Source organism: Amphiura filiformis, chromosome 20 (assembly GCF_039555335.1).
Source record: "Amphiura filiformis chromosome 20, Afil_fr2py, whole genome shotgun sequence".
NCBI classification, from domain to species: domain Eukaryota; kingdom Metazoa; phylum Echinodermata; class Ophiuroidea; order Amphilepidida; family Amphiuridae; genus Amphiura; species Amphiura filiformis.
In genome coordinates, this window is record NC_092647.1 from 5,373,664 (window position 1) to 5,396,823 (window position 23,160).

General features: G+C 37.2%; 1 protein-coding gene across 3 annotated transcripts; it reads right to left on the minus strand.

Annotated features, from left to right (window-relative positions):
- Positions 1-4,835: 4,835 nt before the first annotated feature.
- LOC140142623 (histone acetyltransferase type B catalytic subunit-like) lies at positions 4,836-23,090 on the minus strand. Of its 3 annotated transcripts, none has more exons than XM_072164627.1 (11): positions 23,018-23,090; positions 17,670-17,741; positions 16,462-16,537; positions 15,356-15,479; positions 14,524-14,822; positions 13,875-13,921; positions 13,142-13,199; positions 10,664-10,770; positions 9,109-9,260; positions 7,848-7,964; positions 4,836-7,078 (listed from the first exon to the last, which is right to left on the minus strand). In XM_072164627.1, exons 1-11 carry the CDS (start codon positions 23,022-23,024, stop codon positions 6,911-6,913), a joined length of 1,227 nt encoding a protein of 408 aa, XP_072020728.1. In that variant the 5' UTR covers positions 23,025-23,090; the 3' UTR covers positions 4,836-6,910. The 3 variants fall into 3 exon arrangements, with proteins under 3 accessions (XP_072020728.1, XP_072020729.1, XP_072020727.1); XM_072164628.1 differs by lacking the exon at positions 13,142-13,199 and adding an exon at positions 13,592-13,649; XM_072164626.1 differs by lacking the exon at positions 13,142-13,199 and having other exon boundaries at positions 4,837-7,078; positions 13,817-13,921.
- Between the last annotated feature and the right edge of the window lie 70 nt (positions 23,091-23,160).

Sequence of the window (23,160 nt, forward strand, 5' to 3'; positions counted from 1 at the left end):
ACAAGCTGTGTCCAAATTAAGGCGACGAAAAAAACCATGTTCTACGGGTGAAGGGACTCTTCCAAGTAAGATAGGATAACAAATGATTCTTAAAAATGACCAAATCTGAAATAAATTGCATTTTTGGTGTAATTTGTCTCCCTCGCTTCACGCCCGTTTTTTAAAATTAAAAATATAGGCCTATATTCTTTTTGCGCAAATGCATACAGCAATTTCCATTATTATGCTATGACGAGTCCCAAGTGTGTGAAAATATAATTGTTGGATCCAAAACATAATAATAATACATTGGATGTTTTAGGTCCCTATATTTATTGGTCTCATGAGTTTTAAAATATTGGACTCGAATACAGGCTTGACCATCACGGGAAACTGATGGGTACCAATCATTTTGATACAGCCTGTATGTCTCGTCCAATATTTTAAAAACTCAAACATGATAGCTTGACCAACTATGGGCTCATCAATTGATCCAATTTTATATAAAACTCAACCCACTTTCAGACCCGAAACTGACGTTTAGTTAAAGGTCCATTCAGTGATTTGCTCATCCAGATGATCGTAAAAATCATCAAAATTTTGGCACCTTTGTCATTGCCATAGATCTGCTACAGCTCAACTGATCATACTTTTCCTACATTCGACCTTGCATGATTTTTGAGTTGACACAGTCATGAAAATAACTATAGATACTTGACAAGACCATTAGTAGCCCAGTTCTGAACCTTTTCATTGATCATTCATAACAATAGGTATCTGATGGATCAGTGAAGATAAGAAGGGATTATAATATATCCGTAACCTTGATATTATAGTACATCTCGAGGAAAAAGTGCAATGGACATGTTTTCATTTTATGTTTCAAATATCCCGCATGAAAATTGAGTATTTAACCCAAAAATGAAAATGGAACAATTTATTGGAAATCTGTTTTAACAGATTTTTTGACATCTTTTTCTGCACTGTATTATACCTAAATTAAGAAATTTGATAAATATTCAAAGAAAATATAGGTCATCCAAAAATTGTGATTTTTACACATTTTGGGGCAAAAAGGAAAAATAAGCAAAAATATCAAAATCTGTCTAACAGTTTCATTCATCAAGTCATAACAAACGGCCTACATGCTTAATTTCTAATAAAATATTGAAATTGTGAAAAATATAGGTATTTATTGATTTTCATGTTTTTTCTTGCAAATATGCTAATAATATGCAAATTATGAAATTGCAAAATAAAGTTTCTACATAGCATACATCTTTCAAGTATGATGTTCAAAATGACAGACATCAAAAAGAGATTCGATGAAATGTAAAGGTGTAGTAACAATTTTGGCATGGACTGTCTGGTTAGGCAAAGTACGGTAAGTTGAGCTGTATAATAAAGCCTGCTAGTGGTTCAGCCAAAAGCCATGTATTTAAGATAAAATAAGGTATTTTACATGAATCTGTAATTTACGTACTGACAGTATATTACCTAAATGTGTTTGAATGGGGCTTCAACTTTGTCAATACTGCCGTGTCCTTTGTTTTTTGCCAAATTTGTCATTTCAAAAATACCGAATGACAATTTGAATGACTTATCCTTCACTTTTAAGCAATTTATAAACAATTTTTTTTTTTTTTACAGTTTGGCTTGGATCACTGAATGGGTCTTTAAAGTTTAAAAAAGTAATGCTGTTGCTATCACCGGCTCCAATCACTTCTCGCCAAAAATGGGAAAATAGTTGTGGTATAGGCCTACCCTGCACACAGGGTAAACCAGAATTGTACCACATAGGAATACAGGGTGCACCAGAATTGTACCAAAATGTTACACAATATTGTCAGTGGCAGCACCAGGAATTTTTTCAGGGGGGGGCAAAGTCAATTTCAGGGGTTACTGGGATGGCAACAGGGGGGCAAGAGTTCTGACTGGGGGTTATTTGCCCCCCCCCCCATTCTCCCGTCACTGAATATTGTATAAATTTACCAAAGTTGACAACCATTGGTCATGAGCTTTGTATATAAAACACAACACAACAAAGAGTCTGCTATAGATGAAATATTTTGGATGTTTTCTACATCAGAACTTTATTCAGTATCAAATTTAGAGCCAAAGTGGCTTGAATACTTTGAATATACCAAGTGGCAATTACAACATGAAGTACCTCGATGCAATACTCAACAAAATGAAAGGAATACACGAGTGTATTTTTCTCCATTTACTACAATCGTATTACAATAGTATTACGACATGAGTACCGTGTGTCCTCTCAATGTCGTCAGCATATTACAATCGTGTCATCATTCACGAATGATGAAAATTTCCATCACTGGGCCAGTTCATAGCATGATCGTGTCGTAATTGCCGACAAAAATTACATGTGTGTACGCATTTTGTCGTTGTATTTATGTTTACTCAATGGACTAATTGCAGTGACATGTGTATAAACCAGAATTTATTATGACACGATGACAAGGTGTTGACTGTGTGGACGCTCTCATCATTCATTTATCATAATCGTGTCATAATCGGGTGATTACGGCACGATGACGAAAATATACCTGTGTGGACTAAAACTCATTATTAAAACCACTGCACGTGCATGCATTCCACTTGATGCGATGATACCCAAGTCATATATCCCCAGGGAGTCGCTGGCCGGCTACAGGTCCATGATCTTCTGGGTGGCATGCGAGGTTCAAATCAAAATAATAATCTATCAATTAACAATTCACTCTTGCTTTCTCAGACGAAAATTTAATTTTCTTGTTTTTGCAATAATAATCCTACTTCTTTTTCAAAGAATATTGTTTATAATTTTGCCCATGCCCATACTTTTTGTTAAGCCCCTTACACCATGAAGTGTTTTGAGTGTGCTTGCGGGGTTAGGAATGACGGATTTTGTAATGTCAGAGAGGGCCTGTTACGGTGAAAAGCCGACGATCAATTGACAATTTTGACCTTTTATATTCAAGATATACATTTTTTCCAAAAAAAACCTCATTTATTTGGTGTTTTGAGGGGAAAATCCATATCTTCTATGTGAAAGGTCAAAATTTTCAATTGATCGTCAGCTTTTCATCCCAGCTACATACACTTTAAGTACATATCATTAGATTTAGTTTATTTCAAGGACTGTTAATCAATTTTTAATCATTTGCCATAAAATGTGTATCATGAATTTCAAAAAATCAAAATTACTTGGCACCAAGATGCTGACAAAACTCAGTTGAAAAGATGGTTAAATTCTGGGTAAAATTATAAACTCCTCAAAATGTCTTGTTCACTGCCTCTGGACTGACGCTACCGGCGGTTCATCGCAACCCATAAGGCGACGAAAAAAAGAAACACTGTTCTACGGGCGGCCAGACCTTTGAAGTAGGGTCGGTCGGTCGCCTTTTTTTTTGTTTTTTGAAATGACCCAAAAAAACCACCAAAATCTGTAAATAATTTGCAATTTGAGAAAATACAACAAAAAAAATTTGTTCCTGAAATTTCCGATATTTGGGTCGGCATTCATTTGTACAGGAAATTTTTTCCCCTAATTTCTTCAAAATCTGGGTCGGTCGGGCCCAGAACAGGGTTTTTTTTTTCGTAAGCCTAACAGTGAAATACTTGCTTAGGATAGGAAAACAACAACACAGTATTTGCTTTGGGTCCATTTTACACTAATGAAAAATATTTGCTTAGGGTTCTTATTAAAAGTCCTTAAAAGCAGGTGATATTCAACTTGAACTACAAGTGCCCTGCCCCCAAGGCTGGTGGGCACACACCTGAGGTTTTTTCGAGGAACCTGAGGAATTTTGAGGAACTATACATTTAGCGCTTGGATGAAAACCACAAGCACTGTACACAAATTCAAAGTATTAAGGGTCGCTCTTCATTCACAAGTTGATACAATTCCATTTCAATTATTACATGTGTTAACAATTGGTAAGGTGACAAAAAAGACTATTACAAAAATCTTTACATTAATTTGTCCATATAAAAAACTGAAATATATGCTGTGCTATGATATAGTTGAACTTATATACTTTACCTGTTTTTGTTTTCAATGTTTTTTCCTGTTTCATTTTTGAAGTACACAAGTGTTTGAAGTCTCGAATATCAAAGAGAAAAAAGTATATCATAGTCTGACAGTTTATCACTTATTTTATAAGTTTCCAAGGTTGAAATCTCCACCAAAGGATTCTCATCAAGAAGCAAGAAGTTTGTTAAAGGTGGATGGTCTGATTGCAACACATGATATTTTCTACCTCACATTGAGGTTCATCACCTCAACATTCTTAAAACAAAAATGTGTACTAAAGTTAATTTCTTAAAACTTCCGTGGTCCGAGCTGTGCGCCAAGCGTCTACGAGCGTACACACAGAAAAAACAAGCGATCACGCTGATTGGCTGATCAACGACTTGACAACAAGTCGGTTGACTCATTGGTTGTCTGTTCGGCGCGTAGTAGGCGACCTTGTCACTTTTACGCGATCGCAATTCATCAGCGCGTACCCCGACCACGGAAGTTTTAAAAAACCAACTTTAGACCACTGTAAAAGTGGCCTGTAGAATAGTACACAACTTCCTGAATGCCAGTGATATACCACCAAACTATAATGTTTTTGTTCACACCACCTAAACAAAACATACTATCAGGTTTAAAATGTCACTGGATAGTGGATTTCTGAGAAAATATAAGTTTTCACCTCGCATCAAAATGTGTATTTTTCTGCAGTAAATTAAGAGATGAGACTGTCAATCAGATCACCCACCTTTAATTCAATTTCTACATATGTGACCAGCTCCAACAAAACCGGAACAAGTTGCCAGGCATGCTTTTGAGTTCACCTTTAATTCAATTTCTACATATGTGACCAGCTCCAACAAAACCCGGAACAAGTTGCCAGGCATGCTTTTGAGTTCACCTTTAATTCAATTTCTACATATGTGACCAGCTCCAACAAAACCCGGAACAAGTTGCCAGGCATGCTTTTGAGTTCACCTTTAAAGATGACATTCCCCCCAAAAAATCAAATTTGGGAATTCATGGTATTCGACTATGGGACTGAGTGGACTTTCAATTCCTTGAAAGTACTTATTATAAGAGGTTTATTTAATCAATAATTGACAGTTGAACAATGATAATCCCTATTCAATCCTGTGTAAGGCAGGAACTAATTAGCCAATTACTCAGATAGCATTTCGGCAAAAATATCTAGGTATCATTTACAAAATAATCAATATCTTGAAAAGTATTGATGCTATGTATATGATTTTGATATTATTGTGAAGCTTAATGTCCCGTGCTTACATTTGCATTAAAATCATGAAATGTTAATAATGCGACTTATTCTTGGTTTTGTCAAAACGGGTCACATATCATTACTAAACTTCACATTATCAGCAAATGTTCTCTATTTTAAGGTAAAATAATTTTATGGTCACACTTTGGCCATCAATATCTTTAGAGGTAATAAAGTTCCTTTCTGCATACAATGCCAATGCCTGTATTTACTTATATACACAAAATCAACCCCAAAGAAATTACGAAGACCTATGTGACATGATCAAGGGGAATGAGTCGGATGTCACTAATATTGTTTTTGAGATATTGGTAAAAATAGTGTTCAAATTCTTTTGTTTTACATTGTTTTCAGCCATTGATAAATTGCTCATAACTCGGTAACCAGATGTCCGATTCTGATGGGGTTTGCATCAAAATGTAGCATAAATTGTAAACTACCAGAAAATTATGTGAAAAATTGCTAAGTGAAAATTGCCGACATGTGACTCATTTCCCTTGATCATGTCACATATTCTCTGTGCAGCAACCTGCCAAAATGCAACCCACTTACTAATGTCTCAGTAAAGCTGAGACATTAGTAAAAGACATTATCAGTTACAGTTTGACCCAACAACCATCATTATTATGTTTGATGAGTCCCAAGTGTGTGAAAATATTGGATCCAAAAAATAATAATGATAAAATTGGATGCTTTACGCCCAATATTTATTGGTCTCGCTGTGAGTTAAAAACTATTGGACTCGACTTTGTCTCGTCCAATATTTTAAAACTCATAGATTGACCAGTAATTATGGGCTCAATCAATCCAATTTTATATCACAATATCACCTGCAATTACAAATTGACACCTGTTCCAACAAAATCAGAGGCAAGTTGCAAAATTTTAGTTTTGAAAAATACCTTTAAAGTAGAGTGTCACTTTAAGCTAGCATTATAGGCTTTTGCATCAACTCATCAAGAAAATACAATGCATTGGGCTTTTCCATTTAAAATCCACACTACCCCTGTGGAAGATTTATCTAAAGTCTGCCACAGAGGGAGTGTCAATTTTGAATAGAATAGACAATTGGGTAACTTCCATTTTAAATACTCACTCCAGTTGTGGAAGATATAGGTAAAACCATAATACAGGGGGAGTATGGGTTTCAAAATGATTAACTCTGACCAATTACATTTGAAAAACATACTCCCCCTGTGCAAGTTATTTCCAAAATCTTCCACAGGGGTAGTGTGGATTTCAACTGGAATAGCCCATTACAGCCTCAATATCACCAACAACTTTTATGATACTGTACTCATCTTACTTGACAAGATACCAAATACAAAATCCTATGCACAAAACAGTCAAGTGATAAACAGGGACTGCCTTTTGTGGAGAGCAAGAGCAATCGCTCAATACTGCTCTCCTTATCTGATATAGGAGAGTGATTTTTAGGTCTCTTTAGCTGACTATTCTCTCCTTGCATTCAATTGTAAATTCTTTAAACAGCTCTCCATGAAGGCTCCAGAAGAGCTATTTAATGCTCTCCTGCAAATTCCAAAAGACAGTCCCTGGTTTTGCTTTAAACATGTTTTAAGGAGCCAATGACACATTTGTTTTTCCTGCCCATGCAACAATGTTTTGCTCCTTTAAGCCATTGCAAGCCTTTCTAAAACCTGCCTGTAGAATGTCATAAGTTCCTGATACCAAGTTTCCAGTGTATCCTGCCTCTCCTGTGTACCTGTTCCTTCCATGGCGGCTGTTAGCTCCTCGGGTTTCAACACTTTCTTCAGTTTCTCATAGTCGGACTTTTGCTTCTGTGAAAGGTAAATGAAGCAGAAACAAAACCACTGTAGTACAATCATCAGCAACTTTCAATTTTATTTATAAAAGCAAAACTATCAAATAATGAATTCCAAAGAACCTTTATTCAGCTTTATGCAAAGCACATTGGATTCAAGTCAGCAAGATCATCAGCTGAGAGTGTCAGCCTGTCCGCGAACTAGTGTTCACAGGAGTCTGCACTCAGCAACCACACCACCTTAAAGCTGCATATTGTGATAATTGGCAGTGGTCTTTATGGTCAATTCTTTTGGATAAACTAATAACCCCCTCAAATGATACTGAAACTCCAACCCCCCCCCCCCAAATAAAAAGGCCAATTTCTTTGTTTTCCAAATGTTTTGCCCCTCCCAATTGAAAATCTCAAACCCCCCCAAAAAATTTACTAAATGCCACACTGACATGAGTAACATGTTGCAAATTGAATACTCTATAAGTGGTAATTTTCGCGAGGGATTTATTTTCTTGAATTTTGCGATAAGAGCTCCAACTGCGAAAATAACACCTCGCAAATATATGCAATAATGTATTACAAGTATAGGGAAGGGCTGGGCAATCGTGAAAATAACATTCGCAAAAATGTATCTCTCACTTTAAATCACAAAAATAACTGTACGCAAAAATTACCACTTAAATACAGTATGTATGGAATGTACTGACATTAAATGTCCAATGCAACATGTCCAATGTCCAGTCATGAAAACTGCAAATTGGTTTGATTTATTGGATTTTTTTAGTATTTACCTGGAATGGAATATTGAGTCTTTGTTTGACATCCAGTCTGTATGCTTTCATTTCCTCAGGATTGCTATGATCAGTTACTCTCAGTCTTAGGATTTCATACACTCTACGGGCTTGTTTCTGCAAGCAAACACAAGGAATAGGATGAAATAATTTGAATAAATACATAAGCATACTTGCCAACATTGGAAAATCAAAAACAGGGACAATCTTATGCGAAGAGAAGCTCTCACTTGTCACGGCCGGGGCCGAGAGTATGACTTGAACACAAATTATCAGTTTGCATATTAAAACACAACCTTTTTTTTTGTAGGTCAACCATGAATGATCCTAGCATTTAGCTTTAGGTCCAGGGACACTCCAAACCCATAAAAATAGATAACCTAACCTTTAATTATTTTTTTTAATTTTCCTGAAAACTGGACAATCCAGTTTTTCAGTGTTTTGGGACACAGAAAACAGGACAATCCAGGGTAAAACTGGACAGTTGGCAAGTATGCATAAGCTACAAAAGCAACTTGAACTTTTGTTCAGCAGCATGCACATGAGCAATGTGGAAGCTTCTTTGGTGAAGATAGTATGTTAAACAGATACCTCAGAAGAAGAACAAATAATTTGTAATCTTTCCCTAGAGCAGCCAGCGCACATAAACGTTGAAAAAATCCAAAACAGTGCATCTGGCTGGATTTGAACTGATGACCTTCGCACTACTAGCACAACGCTATAAGTCAACTGAGCCACAGAGGCACGCTGGAGGTGACTAGAAGATGTAAATCTGTAGATATGACGTTCAAATGATGTTTGTAGCATTCCTATCGAAAGGCATCGGAATTGCATAGGTATGAAAGTTATATATACTTAATTCTCTGGGTTGATAAAATGAAGAAATTTTTCCCATGAGCAGCCAGCGCACATAAACGAAACAAAAACAAAACAGTGCATCTGGCCGGATTCAAATACACATAGCAAAGATGTAAGTAACCCTGAAGAAAAAATACGGAAAATTTTGAAAAAAGTGCGTAAATTCAGGCTAAAAAGCCCCAAAATGGACTGAAAATAACAGAAATTGCGTAAATCTGGACTTCAAAAAAACCTGAATTCTGTAAAATTACAGAAAACTTCTATCCCTGAAATAGATAGTTATTATACTTCATTCTCTGGGTTGATAGGATGAACAATTTTTTTAGAATCACACTATATCATGTCAGAGTATCCATATGACACAAATGCATAAGTTTTTATTACATAACTGAATGCTGTATACCTTGTTAATTTTGAATTTTTCCAGAGCTTCTTTGGCCATGTCATCATTGTATCCCTGAGGAAGCTTATCCTTTACATAGGCTGGTAAACTCATGCAGTTCCTACAGTCTAAGTAGTCTCGCAGCCTTACAAACTCATCTGAGGGGTCTTCAACTAAAATATATAAATAAACAGAATTACACAGTATTAATACAATATCAAAGGGTGTGGGTGCGTACTGCGTATGTAAGATGTTTATGGGTTACATTTGTGTAACATCCCAATATTAAAACCGGGGATACGCCTGAAAATGGGATATCCTCAGTTTTCTTACTATAATATTGGGGCTATATAACCCCCCTAAAAGACACTAAAGGCATTAGTTAGACATATTAGCCACTTGCACGGTTCACATTATGCACTATATGCGGGAGAGCCTCGAACTGGCAGCATACATGAAAGGAAGAATTACGTAACCTTACACAGAATGTTATATGACTGGTTCAATTCCCATTCATGTATGCTGCCAGTTCGAGGCTCTCCCCACATAGTGCATAATGGCGGAACTGCGTGCAAGTGGCGTAATGGGGTGAGATCCCCTGTTGCATAGAATTGGACGATATACACAATTTGATTCCATACCATCTAACTGGGGATATACACACTTAATTTTTTCCAGCAATGTGGGGACATATCCACACATGTATAGCAACATAGCATAGTCACGATTGGATAGTCCCTGTTGGATAGCTACACACACATGTCCCTGATTCACACATTTTACAAATACATGTACTTATCTTCAGTCACCGTACTCCCCTTGCTTGTTAGCTTCCTAAGTGGATTACTTTGGATTGCCATTAACAAGTTTAACACAGGTGTCTATGGAAAGATTGTCAAATTTCTGGCCTACTAAAATTGGCCGTGATATAATGCATCTTTAAATGGGCCTGGCTTGTGATTGGTCGCCCAGATCTCATTTTGGCTTAAATCCTCCGGGCACGAGCCATAACCATTATCTAAATCATACACAACTATCTGTGGAATTTGCGATGCTTAGTGCATGGATGTATGTCTAGTGCATCTTGTACTTCCATGCTTGGTGCTTGCGGTTAAATTGGATTGATAACAAATAGATGGCAAGTATGATTGACAGTGTGTGTTAGGGACAAAGTCCTACGCAAAATACATAGTCAAATTTTTACTCAGGCTTTCGCGATCAATAAACTGGTAGATTCTAAAATCAGAATTGTTCAGTATTGAAGTGAGCCATTATAATCATGCCAAGATGTTGCATTCAATAACATCCGTATACCTTACTTTTACTGTCACTAATTATAAAAACTTTTTTATTGAATACTATAAACATGATAAATAATTTCTAGTTCAACTGAATGCGTTCATCATGATTAATAATATTTTTCATTTATCAAAAATTAGTGACTAAGGCATAGTCTAATGCCCATTAAGGCCCATTCACACCCATAACATGACTTTGTACATTATTTTAACTCCCACAATGTAGCTAGCCAACTAGCATGTCTATTACAGATTAGACCTTGTCTCCAATAGTTTACCTGTTATGTCTAGTACGTCTGAATCAGCCCTGAAGTCATTATACATAGTTTCCAGGAATGCGAGGCCATGTCCCTGACGCTGGTATGGTGGCAATACAAGCACTTGGCTGAAGAAAAGAATTATAGATATAGTATGCAATTTAGTTCATCATCTACATGCCTATCACTCTAGAACCCCAACGGCCAAGTGTGATCAATTTTTCGCCACACTCAATCAATCAATCAATTCTGGAAATCCCGCTTCTTATTTCCGACGCACCACTGCTCAGCAGAGTAAATCTATCTATATCACCATTTCACAACATTACTATTAACACAACTAATCTACTACCATCACTGTACACAACTATTATACTAATGCCCTGGGACCTAGGGAGGGTGCAGGAACAAGCCTGGGGATGATCCCCCTACTCTTTTCGATAAGGCCTGCAACTTTTTACGCATTCAGGTTCGACTCGTCTGACACACGGAACCGCCATTTTATGTGACCATTCGAACAACACGAGAAGCCGGGCACCCACTGTGTATACATGCACATTCTACACAGTGGATGGGAGTGAGGAGAAATTATCACAAATATATTCTGCTAGACTGAAAGATAATATGATTGTGAAATTTCTGACCTATTGGAACTATTTAGAGTGATCATGAGCAACAAGGATTGGGCAGGATGGAGTTTTGAACCACTGACCCCTCCCTCAACTCTCCCTAATGGTCCAGCGCCTTAGACCACTAGGCCACCTCACCCTCTCACCCTACAGGGTGTATCAAAATGTTTGGTACCCATCATTTTTGGTGTTTATTGACAAGCCTGCTTCTTCATATGCAACAGTGGATCCTATTGAAATTCCCAGTGGATCCTATTGAAATTCCCAGGATTTATAGTTTTTGACCTTTCATAACATCTATAAATAAGGTAGCTCCAATGTTGCATTTTGTTGTAGTAGTCTTCTTGTTCGTATTCTGTTGGGTTAGATAGTAGTTGTAGACTGTACCATAACCTCTTACACATGCTTACCTTATTCTTGGTCGTATTCTGTTGGGATAGGCATAGTAGTTGTAGACTGTACATAATCTCTTACACATGCTTACCTTATTCTTGGTCGTATTCTGTTGGGATAGGCCTAGTAGTTGTAGACTGTACCATAACCTCTTACACATGCTTACCTTATTCTTGGACGTATTCTGTTGGGATAGGCCTAGTAGTTGTAGACTCTTACGCATGCTTGCTTACCTTATTCTTGGTCGTATTCTGTTGGGATAGGCATAGTAGTTGTAGACTGTACCATAACCTCTTACACATGCTTACCTTATTCTTGGACGTATTCTGTTGGGATAGGCATAGTAGTTGTAGACTCTTACGCATGCTTGCTTACCTTATTCTTGTTCGTATTCTGTTGGGTTAGAATAGTAGTTGTAGACTGTACCATAACCTCTTACACATGCTTACCTTATTCTTGGTCGTATTCTGTTGGGATAGGCATAGTAGTTGTAGACTGTACCATAACCTCTTACACATGCTTACCTTATTCTTGGACGTATTCTGTTGGGATCTAGGCCTAGTAGTTGTAGACTCTTACGCATGCTTGCTTACCTTATTCTTGGTCGTATTCTGTTGGGATAGGCATAGTAGTTGTAGACTGTACCATAACCTCTTACACATGCTTACCTTATTCTTGGACGTATTCTGTTGGAATAGGCATAGTAGTTGTAGACTCTTACGCATGCTTGCTTACCTTATTCTTGTTCGTATTCTGTTGGGTTAGAATAGTAGTTGTAGACTGTACCATAACCTCTTACACATGCTTACCTTATTCTTGGTCGTATTCTGTTGGGATAGGCATAGTAGTTGTAGACTCTTACGCATGCTTGCTTACCTTATTCTTGTTCGTATTCTGTTGGGATAGGCATAGTAGTTGTAGACTGTACCATAACCCCTTACACATGCTTACCTTATTCTTGGTCGTATTCTGTTGGGATAGGCATAGTAGTTGTAGACTGTACCATAACCTCTTACACATGCTTACCTTATTCTTGGTGGTATTCTGTTGGGATAGGCATAGTAGTTGTAGACTGTACCATAACCTCTTACACATGCTTACCTTATTCTTGGTCGTATTCTGTTGGGATAGGCATAGTAGTTTTAGACTGTACCATAACCTCTTACACATGCTTACCTTATTCTTGGTCGTATTCTGTTGGGATAGGCATAGTAGTTGTAGACTGTACCATAACCTCTTACACATGCTTACCTTATTCTTGGTCGTATTCTGTTGGGATTGGCATAGTAGTTGTAGACTGTACCATAACCTCTTACACATGCTTACCTTATTCTTGGGACGTATTCTGTTGGGATAGGCATAGTAGTTGTAGACTGTACCATAACCTCTTACACATGCTTTCCTTATTCTTGGTCGTATTCTGTTGGGATAGGCATAGTAGTTGTAGACTGTACCATAACCTCTTACACATGCTTACCTTATTCTTGGACGTATTCTGTTGGGATAGGCATAGTAGTTGTAGACTGTACCATAACCTCTTACACATGCTTACCTTATTCTTGGACGTATTCTGTTGGGATAGGCATAGTAGTTGTAGACTGTACCATAACCTCTTACACATGCTTACCTTATTCTTGGTCGTATTCTGTTGGGATAGGCATAGTAGTTGTAGACTGTACCATAACCTCTTACACATGCTTACCTTATTCTTGGACGTATTCTGTTGGGATAGGCATAGTAGTTGTAGACTGTACCATAACCTCTTACACATGCTTACCTTATTCTTGGTCGTATTCTGTTGGGATAGGCATAGTAGTTGTAGACTGTACCATAACCTCTTACACATGCTTACCTTATTCTTGGTCGTATTCTGTTTGGATTGGCATAGTAGTTGTAGACTGTACCATAACCTCTTACACATGCTTACCTTATTCTTGGACGTATTCTGTTGGGATAGGCATAGTAGTTGTAGACTGTACCATAACCTCTTACACATGCTTACCTTATTCTTGGTCGTATTCTGTTGGGATAGGCATAGTAGTTGTAGACTGTACCATAACCTCTTACACATGCTTACCTTATTCTTGGACGTATTCTGTTGGGATAGGCATAGTAGTTGTAGACTGTACCATAACCTCTTACACATGCTTACCTTATTCTTGGTCGTATTCTGTTGGGATAGGCATAGTAGTTGTAGACTGTACCATAACCAACCAAAGCATACTGTTTCTTTCCATCAACCATATACCTTTCAAATCTGTAAAAACATGAAGAGGTCCGAAGTGTAAAAAGTTAATGAAAGAGAAGCATATTGGAGAAAAGGTAAACCTAGCATACAATCATTTTTTCACTTTGCTTGCTGTCAAGAAGTTAAAGAAAGAGCTTTATTTTTATTCTTGAAATCTATTGAGAAAGGTGGGTCACAAATTCAAGAAAACATTATATGTAAGCTCAGCATGGGCATCATCAGTCTTTTCCTGCCCTCAGAAAATCACCCAAATTTTCATAATATTGTGAATATATTGCAATTATACTAAATACGGTGGTAAAAAAAGTATATTTTACTTTTAAAATATCATCTCAACATTTCAAAAATAGTAACCATGATGTACACTACAAATAGTGAATTTCAGTGAACAGATTCATCAGGTTTGTACTGGTAATTTTTGTGTGACATCAGAGGACTTCATCAGATGTGATTCACTTTCCTGGGAAACTGACATTCCGGTTGTGTAGTCTCTTTTGCAGTCTTTAAAATACTAGTATAAGTATCATCAATTTGAAAACAATATTCTAATATTTATTGTCGGCAGTGATATCGTACATGATGAGTTTCAAAAAATTAAAATTTGAACTTACAAAGTGAAATACATCCATCTGTCGTCATCATCATCGATATAGGACGCTGCTGCATCGATATACCACCAAAGGAATGTTTGTAATCGTTTGTGATACTCCTGGAATCCTGGTACATCAATGGTGTTCTTATAGATCTCGTAATACTTTGTAGTGTCATCGGATTCCTTCGGGTACGAGTGCAACAATGTACCTGTCGGAGTGAAGTCAGCGTCTTCTGGAATCCTGGCGATGAATTTATCTAGGTTGTCTACGATAGGTATCTCTAGCTTGTCGGATATGACTTTCAGGACATCATCAGCCTGGAAAAACAATATTATAATAAGAACGAGAGCCTCGTAACAAATTATTGGGGCAATTTGTTTTGCTACTCTGACAGGAAAATACAATTTTTTTCCATGTCAAGCATATCTAGCTAGGCATTAACAGCTAAAATCTAGGTGATAACATTAATTTGTAAATTAAATCTAATACTGGAACTAATTTGCAACTCACTTTGCTACGTTGCGTCCAAAAACATCGGACTTCGTCAGGCATCTGATTGAAGATGTTGTGATAACGTCAGATGTTGTAATAAAGAAAGTTAGCGATATGCAGTGTATCACCCTGCTGACTATACTGTGTCCCATCTCAAGTTAAGAGTGACGCCATGTTGGATTTTTTAGTGGCAGACTTGAATCAGTGCGTTTTACGTCATTGCGTAATGCGTATGGACTTGAATCAAGTGCGTTTACGTCATTGCGTATGGACAAGCGCTCTTCTACACGTTACTCTCAACTTGAGAGGAGACACAGTATAAATCATTAGAAGGTATATATATATATGTAAACTTTACCTGCACTCCATCAAACATGTTCTTCTTTATTTCTGATGTGCAGACCTTGTTGAGGTATGGTGTCAGCTTAGCAGCCGTATAAAATAATTGAATCTTCAGACCTTTGTAGCCAAATATATTCTCACTAAAATTGGGACAAAAAAAACATAAATACATAATCATACTGAGAAAAGAGGATGGCAGCGTCATTTTTTCCTACTCAAAGCTGGATGTTCCAATTTATTATATAATAGCCTCATCCATACTTTCTTCCCCCATCAAAATGGGAATTTTTGCTTAAAGTTGAAATACTAAATTACACATTACAAACTTTGGGATTTATCATCAGTTACCTTGATAAGGATCATACATTTGTATGATTACATCAATTCCCTATTCCAGAAAAATACAGAACCAATACTTTTGAGATTAAAAAAAATATTACCAACTTCTGCCAAGTGTCAAATGAAACAGCTCAATCGATAATAATCATTTGGCACTAAATGGCAATAAACATTAAATTTAACTATTGGCCAAATTTATGAATTGAGAGCCAAAAACCAGGGACTGCCTTTTGAGAAGAGCGAGAACAATCACTCTCTACTGCTCTTCTTAACTCTGATATAAGAGAGTGATTTTTAGCTCTCCTTAGTTGACTATTCTCTCCTTACATTCTATTGTAAATGATAAACAGCACTCCTTGAAGGCTCCAGAAGAGCTACTTAATGCTCTCTTGCAAAATCCAAAAGACAGTCCCTGCAAAAACATGCATTTTTAGGGTGTTTTTCACATACTGTGACAATCAAGTCTAAAAACTTGTACAAAGTCTATTTTCCATTTATGCATTTTGTATGTTTCATTCTTATTAAGTTATGACCAATCATTTCATTTAAAAGTGAAAATTACAGAAAAATTTTGACAAGGCAAGGTCGGGGTAAGATCTGCAATGCAGGACCAGTCATAAACCTGAAAAGCTGACAGTGTAAAGGATTGATTCAAGAAAGGCCTATAGTATATATATAAATGCAAGATCCTGAAAGTTTATAAGAATGAACTTTGATGCAAGTAAATCTGGAAATTTTTTTGGAAGATGTAGGGTACTGTCTATAATCATACAAGTTACTTACTTTTGCCCAAACAGTTGATGCGTAAATTCTGGTTGGAATCCTTTGCTATCATCAAAGACATCACTCTCTGACCGAACTGCAAAAAACAAATATGATAACTTAGGTTTAGTTGCACCTTAGAATTCCGGTATTGCCCTAGGGTGCACTGCCAACTGAGCAGTGAGATATAGATGAATCCGACGAGCCAAGTGATAGTCAGGATTAAGTCGGCCATAGCTGGGGGCCATCCGCGCCAATCTAGCTTAGTTTGTTTGGATTGCGATCCAAGACACCCACTATCGTGAGCGCATCAGAGCTTGTAGCACTTGTGCCGTGTCACAGGAGCGGTAAACGCTGCACGCCTATGATACTAGCGTCGCGTAAAATGGATGGATGGCCCGCTAGTAAAAACGGAAGGTTTTATTTCAAACTCTAATGGTGACCCGAAGGTCAAATTGATAGAATTGTACATTAAACACAACTAAACAGACACAATGCAATTTGCAGGCAGCAGCTTCATCAGCGCCAATATTGCAACATTGAAACAAACAACTATACAAACATCCAATCCAACCCAACCCTATACCCCAGTAGGCAATGAGGATAAAGTGCCTTGCCCAAGGACACAACACGCGTTGGCACGAAAGCGGGCTCAAACTCGCAACCTATGGATTATGAGTCGGGCGCCTTATCCACTCGGCCACACATGCTCCCAAAGTGAGGTGCAGGAATGTGGCTCGTCGGATTCGTCTATATATTCTTCTTCTACATGCCCAAGACTACAGTTTCATTTTAGGAGTTACAAAACCCCAGTCATACATATACACAACTTTGCGATGAAGGGGAATTTGACATTATAAAAGAGCTCACCAAACTCCTGATTCCTGAGAATATTGATTACTTATCATTTTGTACCTTTCACTGTAAAACAATGTTAACGCTGGTTTCATACTTTCTGCCGCTCGCCGCTGAGCGGTGTGACGCTTCATCGTGCTGTTTTTGTTCCCATACATCAGAGCGGCACAACTCCGAGTTGACTTGAATTCAACTCCTAGCGATGCTACCGCTTGGGCAAAGCGGTGGAGTGATCGATATATCGGCTTGCCGCTGGTCAGCGCTAGCGTTTCTGGTGCGACTGCGCAGTGAAGCAAAATCATCGTCTGAGTGGCAAGCGGCAGGAAAGTATGAAACCAGTGTTCTCACTTTGCTCATCATCAACCTTTACCTACCTAATTTAATCTGTATGCAATCATTTGCCTTGCAAACATAGTCTTCCAACACGCTCTTCATTAGCTGAATGGCTAGAAGGAAAGAAACAACAAGAAGCTTTATTACATATTTATGTGTTTTTATGACTACAAAACTTCCTGCATCTAAACTGAGCTCAAAAAGAAACTTCTAATTTTTCACAAGGTCATATCTTGAAATCCTGTCCATCAAATTGAACCAAAATTACACACAGATTTACTTCAATACTTTATTTAACACATGTCAGTAACCAAGCAGTTATCCAACTGACACAACAGCAAAATGCACTGACATTGGACAGCTTCCTGGACCACATTCACAGCCCAGCCCTGTTTCATGAAAAAAGTGTATGAAAAGCAGAAAGCAGCACCGTTTTATCATCTGTGCAAGGATCTTGTGTGCATTCTCACATATGTTTTGTCCTGGGTGCCAAATGTTGGGCTGTGAAAGTGAAGGAAGTCCAGGAAGCTGTCCCATGACTGTGCATTTTGCTGTTGTATCAGTTGGACAACTGCTTGGTTACTGACATGTGTTTTGGTAATCCTGTGTGTAATTTTGGTTCATTTTGATTGACACTTGACAGTATTTTAAGATATGACCTTGTGATTCACAAGTTGTAAAAAATTATATGTTTCTTTTTGAGCTCAGTTTATTTCAAAAATCAAAAAAATTTAACTAAATTTATTTATTTATTTTAAGTGAGCCAAATAATGCAGTATAAAAGAAAAAATGCTTCTTTTGTAGAAGATTGAAGATCATCACATTATTCATGTATATTTTATTGTTAACTGATGATGATTGATGGTCATGATCAGAGATTGTGCCATGCACTCTCTGTATACTTTGATCAGCTCATAATTGGCGGAAATAAAAGCTTTTAGTTACCACTATGCCAAAAAGTAGACCAACGTTTTAAAGAGTGATATACGTTAGTTGATCTGCCTGGTCTATGTGTGTTCTGTTATGTTACTGACAATATATCTTGAGTTTTCCCGTCACATATTTTCAAAAACAAATGAGGCATTTTTTTCGTTATTCATTATTTTTGTGACTTTCATTAGGCCAAAAAAAATTGTTGTGTTGCCCTCAAGTGGAAAAATGGGAAATTTGGGTAGGACGGTCAGATTATTATTTTTTATTTTATTTATTTTATTTTTTTTTTAAACCTCAAATATTCAATTATGCTTGTTCAATTAGGGGACATTTGTCAATTTTGACTTCAGGATACCTGTTAAGTTAGACAACAATTAAGGACTAGTCTTACAATAAAATATTAATTTTAAGTGAAAAACATTGAGTTTTTTGAACAAATCTGTAAAAATCATCATTCAAAAAAACAAAAAAAATTTGTAACCCTGATTTTTCAGGATTTAGGGTAGGACGGTTGAGGGCAACACAACAATTTTTTTTTTTTTTGGCCTTATGACCAAACGCGAGTGTAATATCATATATGTGTTGTTATTTACCGCTTACCAGTTACCATACTTACTCACTCAAAGATGGATATTTAGCCCAAGCGAGATTTAAAAGTATACTATACAGTAATATGCCGCAAGGTTGGTAGCAAAAAGGATGCTTTGATTTTATCTCCTATCAGTTTTTAAATTTGTTATTTTATGAAAATCACAATAATGAATTCAAGTGAGGGTCAGAAAAAAGAGTGAGGGCGGATGACGGGAAACTCAAAATCAACTTTCATCAGCCTTTTAAGTACCTACCCTACCGTATCTACAAATGTAGGGCTTCAATTAATTAATAATTTGTAATACTTCTGGAGATGTCACAAGATAATTCTCCACAATGCACATAAAATATATTGATGAAATTAATCTGTGATGTTAAGACATGTCGAATACAAGCTAATCAAACTTTAAGCTAAGCCTAACTAAGCTTAGCCTAAATAAAAATTCCCTTTAAAGGGAAAGCCAGCTTCAATGCAGAAGATGCCTTGTAATTAGTTTGGGTGGTGGCATTTTTAGGATCAGTCTTTTTTATGATCCATCATGTTTCATGACAGTCCACCAAACCATCAATGATGAGAACATGCACACAGAAACAGCAAACCAAACAACTCCTATAACTTCCTGTCAATTAATTACTCCAAATTGTTCTGTCTTTTTGTCTTTTCTGCCTTTTAGGCTACCCTTAGCTCATTATTAATATAAAGAAATGCAGTTTTTAGTTAATTGGCTAAAAACTGCCATCCTACTTGCCTTATACATGCACATTAATTTTATATTAATTCGCAATTTATACTTAATATAGCACATTATAAAATGTATAAAGACTGATATTGTTCAATTATAATAGGCCTACATGTATATAAATTATACCCATATCAAAAATAGGCCCTGAAATGGCATCGAATTTTTCCCGCTGAAAAGACAAAACTGATGTTTAAGATATAAATTATTTCATAAATGACATTTTGAGTCATTTTTATCCATAAAACGATACAGATTATAGGATATTTTTACTTTGACTTTTACGTCCATAAAGGTTTTAATCATGTTATCAATACACTCACATCTCATGCTGTGCTGATCTCCAGGAGGTCTGCGAATGTAAATCTAAGAACGCCTGATAACAAGGATTCTATAATTTTCTTTCGTTGATATGCTGTGGAAACTATTATAGGCCTGGCATGAACTTTTAATGTCATATTTCCTTCAAACCATAACTTTTGAAATTCTCACCCGTTTTCATTCGTTGAAGCGGCAAAACATACTTTCTTTTTCTTACAAATCCAATAACAGGTCTATTATATATTTTCACCATAAAAAGTTCCGCAAAGTAATTCAAACCAATGCTAGTACCCCGTAATCTCTTTAGCAAACAAAGACGATCTCCGAATTAGATCATAGCCAGCTAACGCTGGCGAAAAGGTACCATATTGATATTTTGTTACTCGAGTCGAGAACTTCAAATTTGCACAGAGGTACCCAGTGACAATTTCATGATTTTGCAGTGGATGTTTATATTCTGATTTCTGTTAAGGTGGACTACATGTACACCCCCTTGTGATAAATTTGTGATTAGTTTTGCATTTTGCTCATAAAATAATAACACACTGTTTATTATAGGGGCAACAAGGAATCCAGTTTCACCCTTTTGTTACCAGTGTGTAGTTATTTTTTGAGAAAAATGCACAATAGTCACACAAATTTTATCAGGGGGTGTACCAGGGTTGTCAACTTTTTGGAATTGCTTGGCGTGAGACAGAGACGTACCGGGATTTGCCGACTCCAATGTTCATTTTGTTCCATGATTATTTGAGCCACGGCGCCGAGAATGTGAAAGCGGCGGGGGGTAGGAGCAACAAATTATTCATGACGATGCGTGAGATTTGACTCATTTTCCAGCTTTTTGCGTGAGCTTTACTACCTTGGCGTGAGATTATACTACCTTGGCGTGAGACCGTGAGAAAGTGACCCAATGCATGAGACTCACGGCCAATGCGTGAGAGTTGACAGCCCTGGGACGGTGTACTGTTATTGTAGTAAGGGCTGTGCAACACTATTAGCCCCCGCCCCGGGGTAAAATTTCCAAACGGCTCGTCAAAAATCGCTTGCCCCCTCTCGGCCCGCCTAAAATTGCTTGCCCGCCTTCTCGACCCGCCAAAAAATCTTTGCACATGCCAAAGGAAACAAGGAAAATTTGCATATTTAAGCGTTTCCGTACCTGTACGGTTTCAGCCTTTTAGAGCGTTTATTTAAAAGGCACCCCGGCCCAAGAATGTGTGCAAAAATCGCTTGCCCCCAACCCCCTCTTGACTTGCCAAAAATTGCTTGCCCCCCCCCCCCCTTTTTCGGGTTGCCAAAATTTTCTTTACCCTCCTCCCAGGGCTCATACATAAGTCACAATTATTGCACAGCCGGCCCCTAAAATAAATCATCATCATCATCATGACATGATGAATGATCATGTATCTTACTATAAATAGGGGAATGTTGTATGTATCTATGTATGTATCTATGTATCTATGTATCATGGAAAGGCTTCGTCAGTTTCGATCCAAATGTCGCCAAATTCATACGGGAGATCGATGAATATACGGAACGTGTTTAAACTTTATTTGGTTGAAAACGGTCAAGAATTGGCCTCAAAATCAGTGAAAATGTGGTACGTTGCTATGCTGGGTAAACAAAAAAGGGGGTCAGTTGTCAAGCTAGCCCGCGCGCGTCGCACGGGCGTATCTAATGCCAAGCCGCTCGCGAAGCTAGCGCAGCGATAGCGCTGGTAACGCAGCACACGCCATGTCAGCAGAACGACGAGAGTCGCGATGAATGATAATACGGGTGAACGACCGACCGTAGGCGTAATAAATACGGGGAAAAGATGTGTGTTAAAAAGTACAAACAACATGAAGAGGTAGGCCTACTATAATTAAAAAAGAAAACAAAATGAGGACAAACAGGTACGCCTACGAGTATGTGGGTTAGCCTATTATTCTATAGTTAGTCACAGTAAGAAAATGAAAACGGGAATAAAATAGGCTAAAGAAGGAAAGAATAATAAAATCTAATAAAATTAGATGATTTAAATAAAAAAAGCTATTAAACTGAGGACAGAACTAAATAAATAACATGAAAACGGGAAAATGAAGTCAACAGGGAAATGTAAGAAAGGACAGATTTAGAAAATAATGGGAACGGGATTGAGTAAATAAAATAAAATAAAATAAAAACATGGTAATGGAAATTTGCAAGCTTAGCAGCAAAATGTTTTTTAAAAATGGAACAAAATTGGCCCATGTAGAAGAAACTAAAAAGAAAGAAAGAAGCTAAAATGGAAACTTAGGCTTAACGAGGGTCAGACTCAGATAAATGAATTTACCTTTTCAATGATTCTACCTGTTCAGTAATTCCTCCCGTTTTAGTGAACGCTCCCATTTACTCACCTAGCGGGGACCCGCTATTGTCATTATGACATAAATGTCGAACTGAAATTTTTGTTATTCATGCTATTTTGTATTTTTTGATGACCGTAGCTAGTCAACTGTATCTTTTGGGTAAAGATTGCCTTTTTGGAACATTCAGTCCAAAATTTTGTTGAAGTGCAATTTTAGCAACATCATTGCAATTCATGAATATTATAATATTGATCCACACAGCAAGTGCCATGGCTGCTAAATTCGGCAACTTTCCTTTTTTTCGCCCGTCATTCGCAAAATAAATTGCGTTAATCACCCGGTCAGAGTGACTACAGTTCATTTTAAAAATATCAATGTATACAAATATATATCAAATTTTAGAGAGGGAAGAAAACATGATCAAGAAATATGATTACGAGTAAGATTTAATTTTATTTTAATACTTGTTTTGTTTACCTGCCATGTCGAGTATTTCGCGGGGTTTCCTCGAAGTACCTTTGACCTTTTTACTCTCCGACAACGACCTTTCGTAGGGGCTCATTCACGTGAAATTTAACCAATAACCAATCATCGTCGAAGATTCACGTGTTAATTTACAA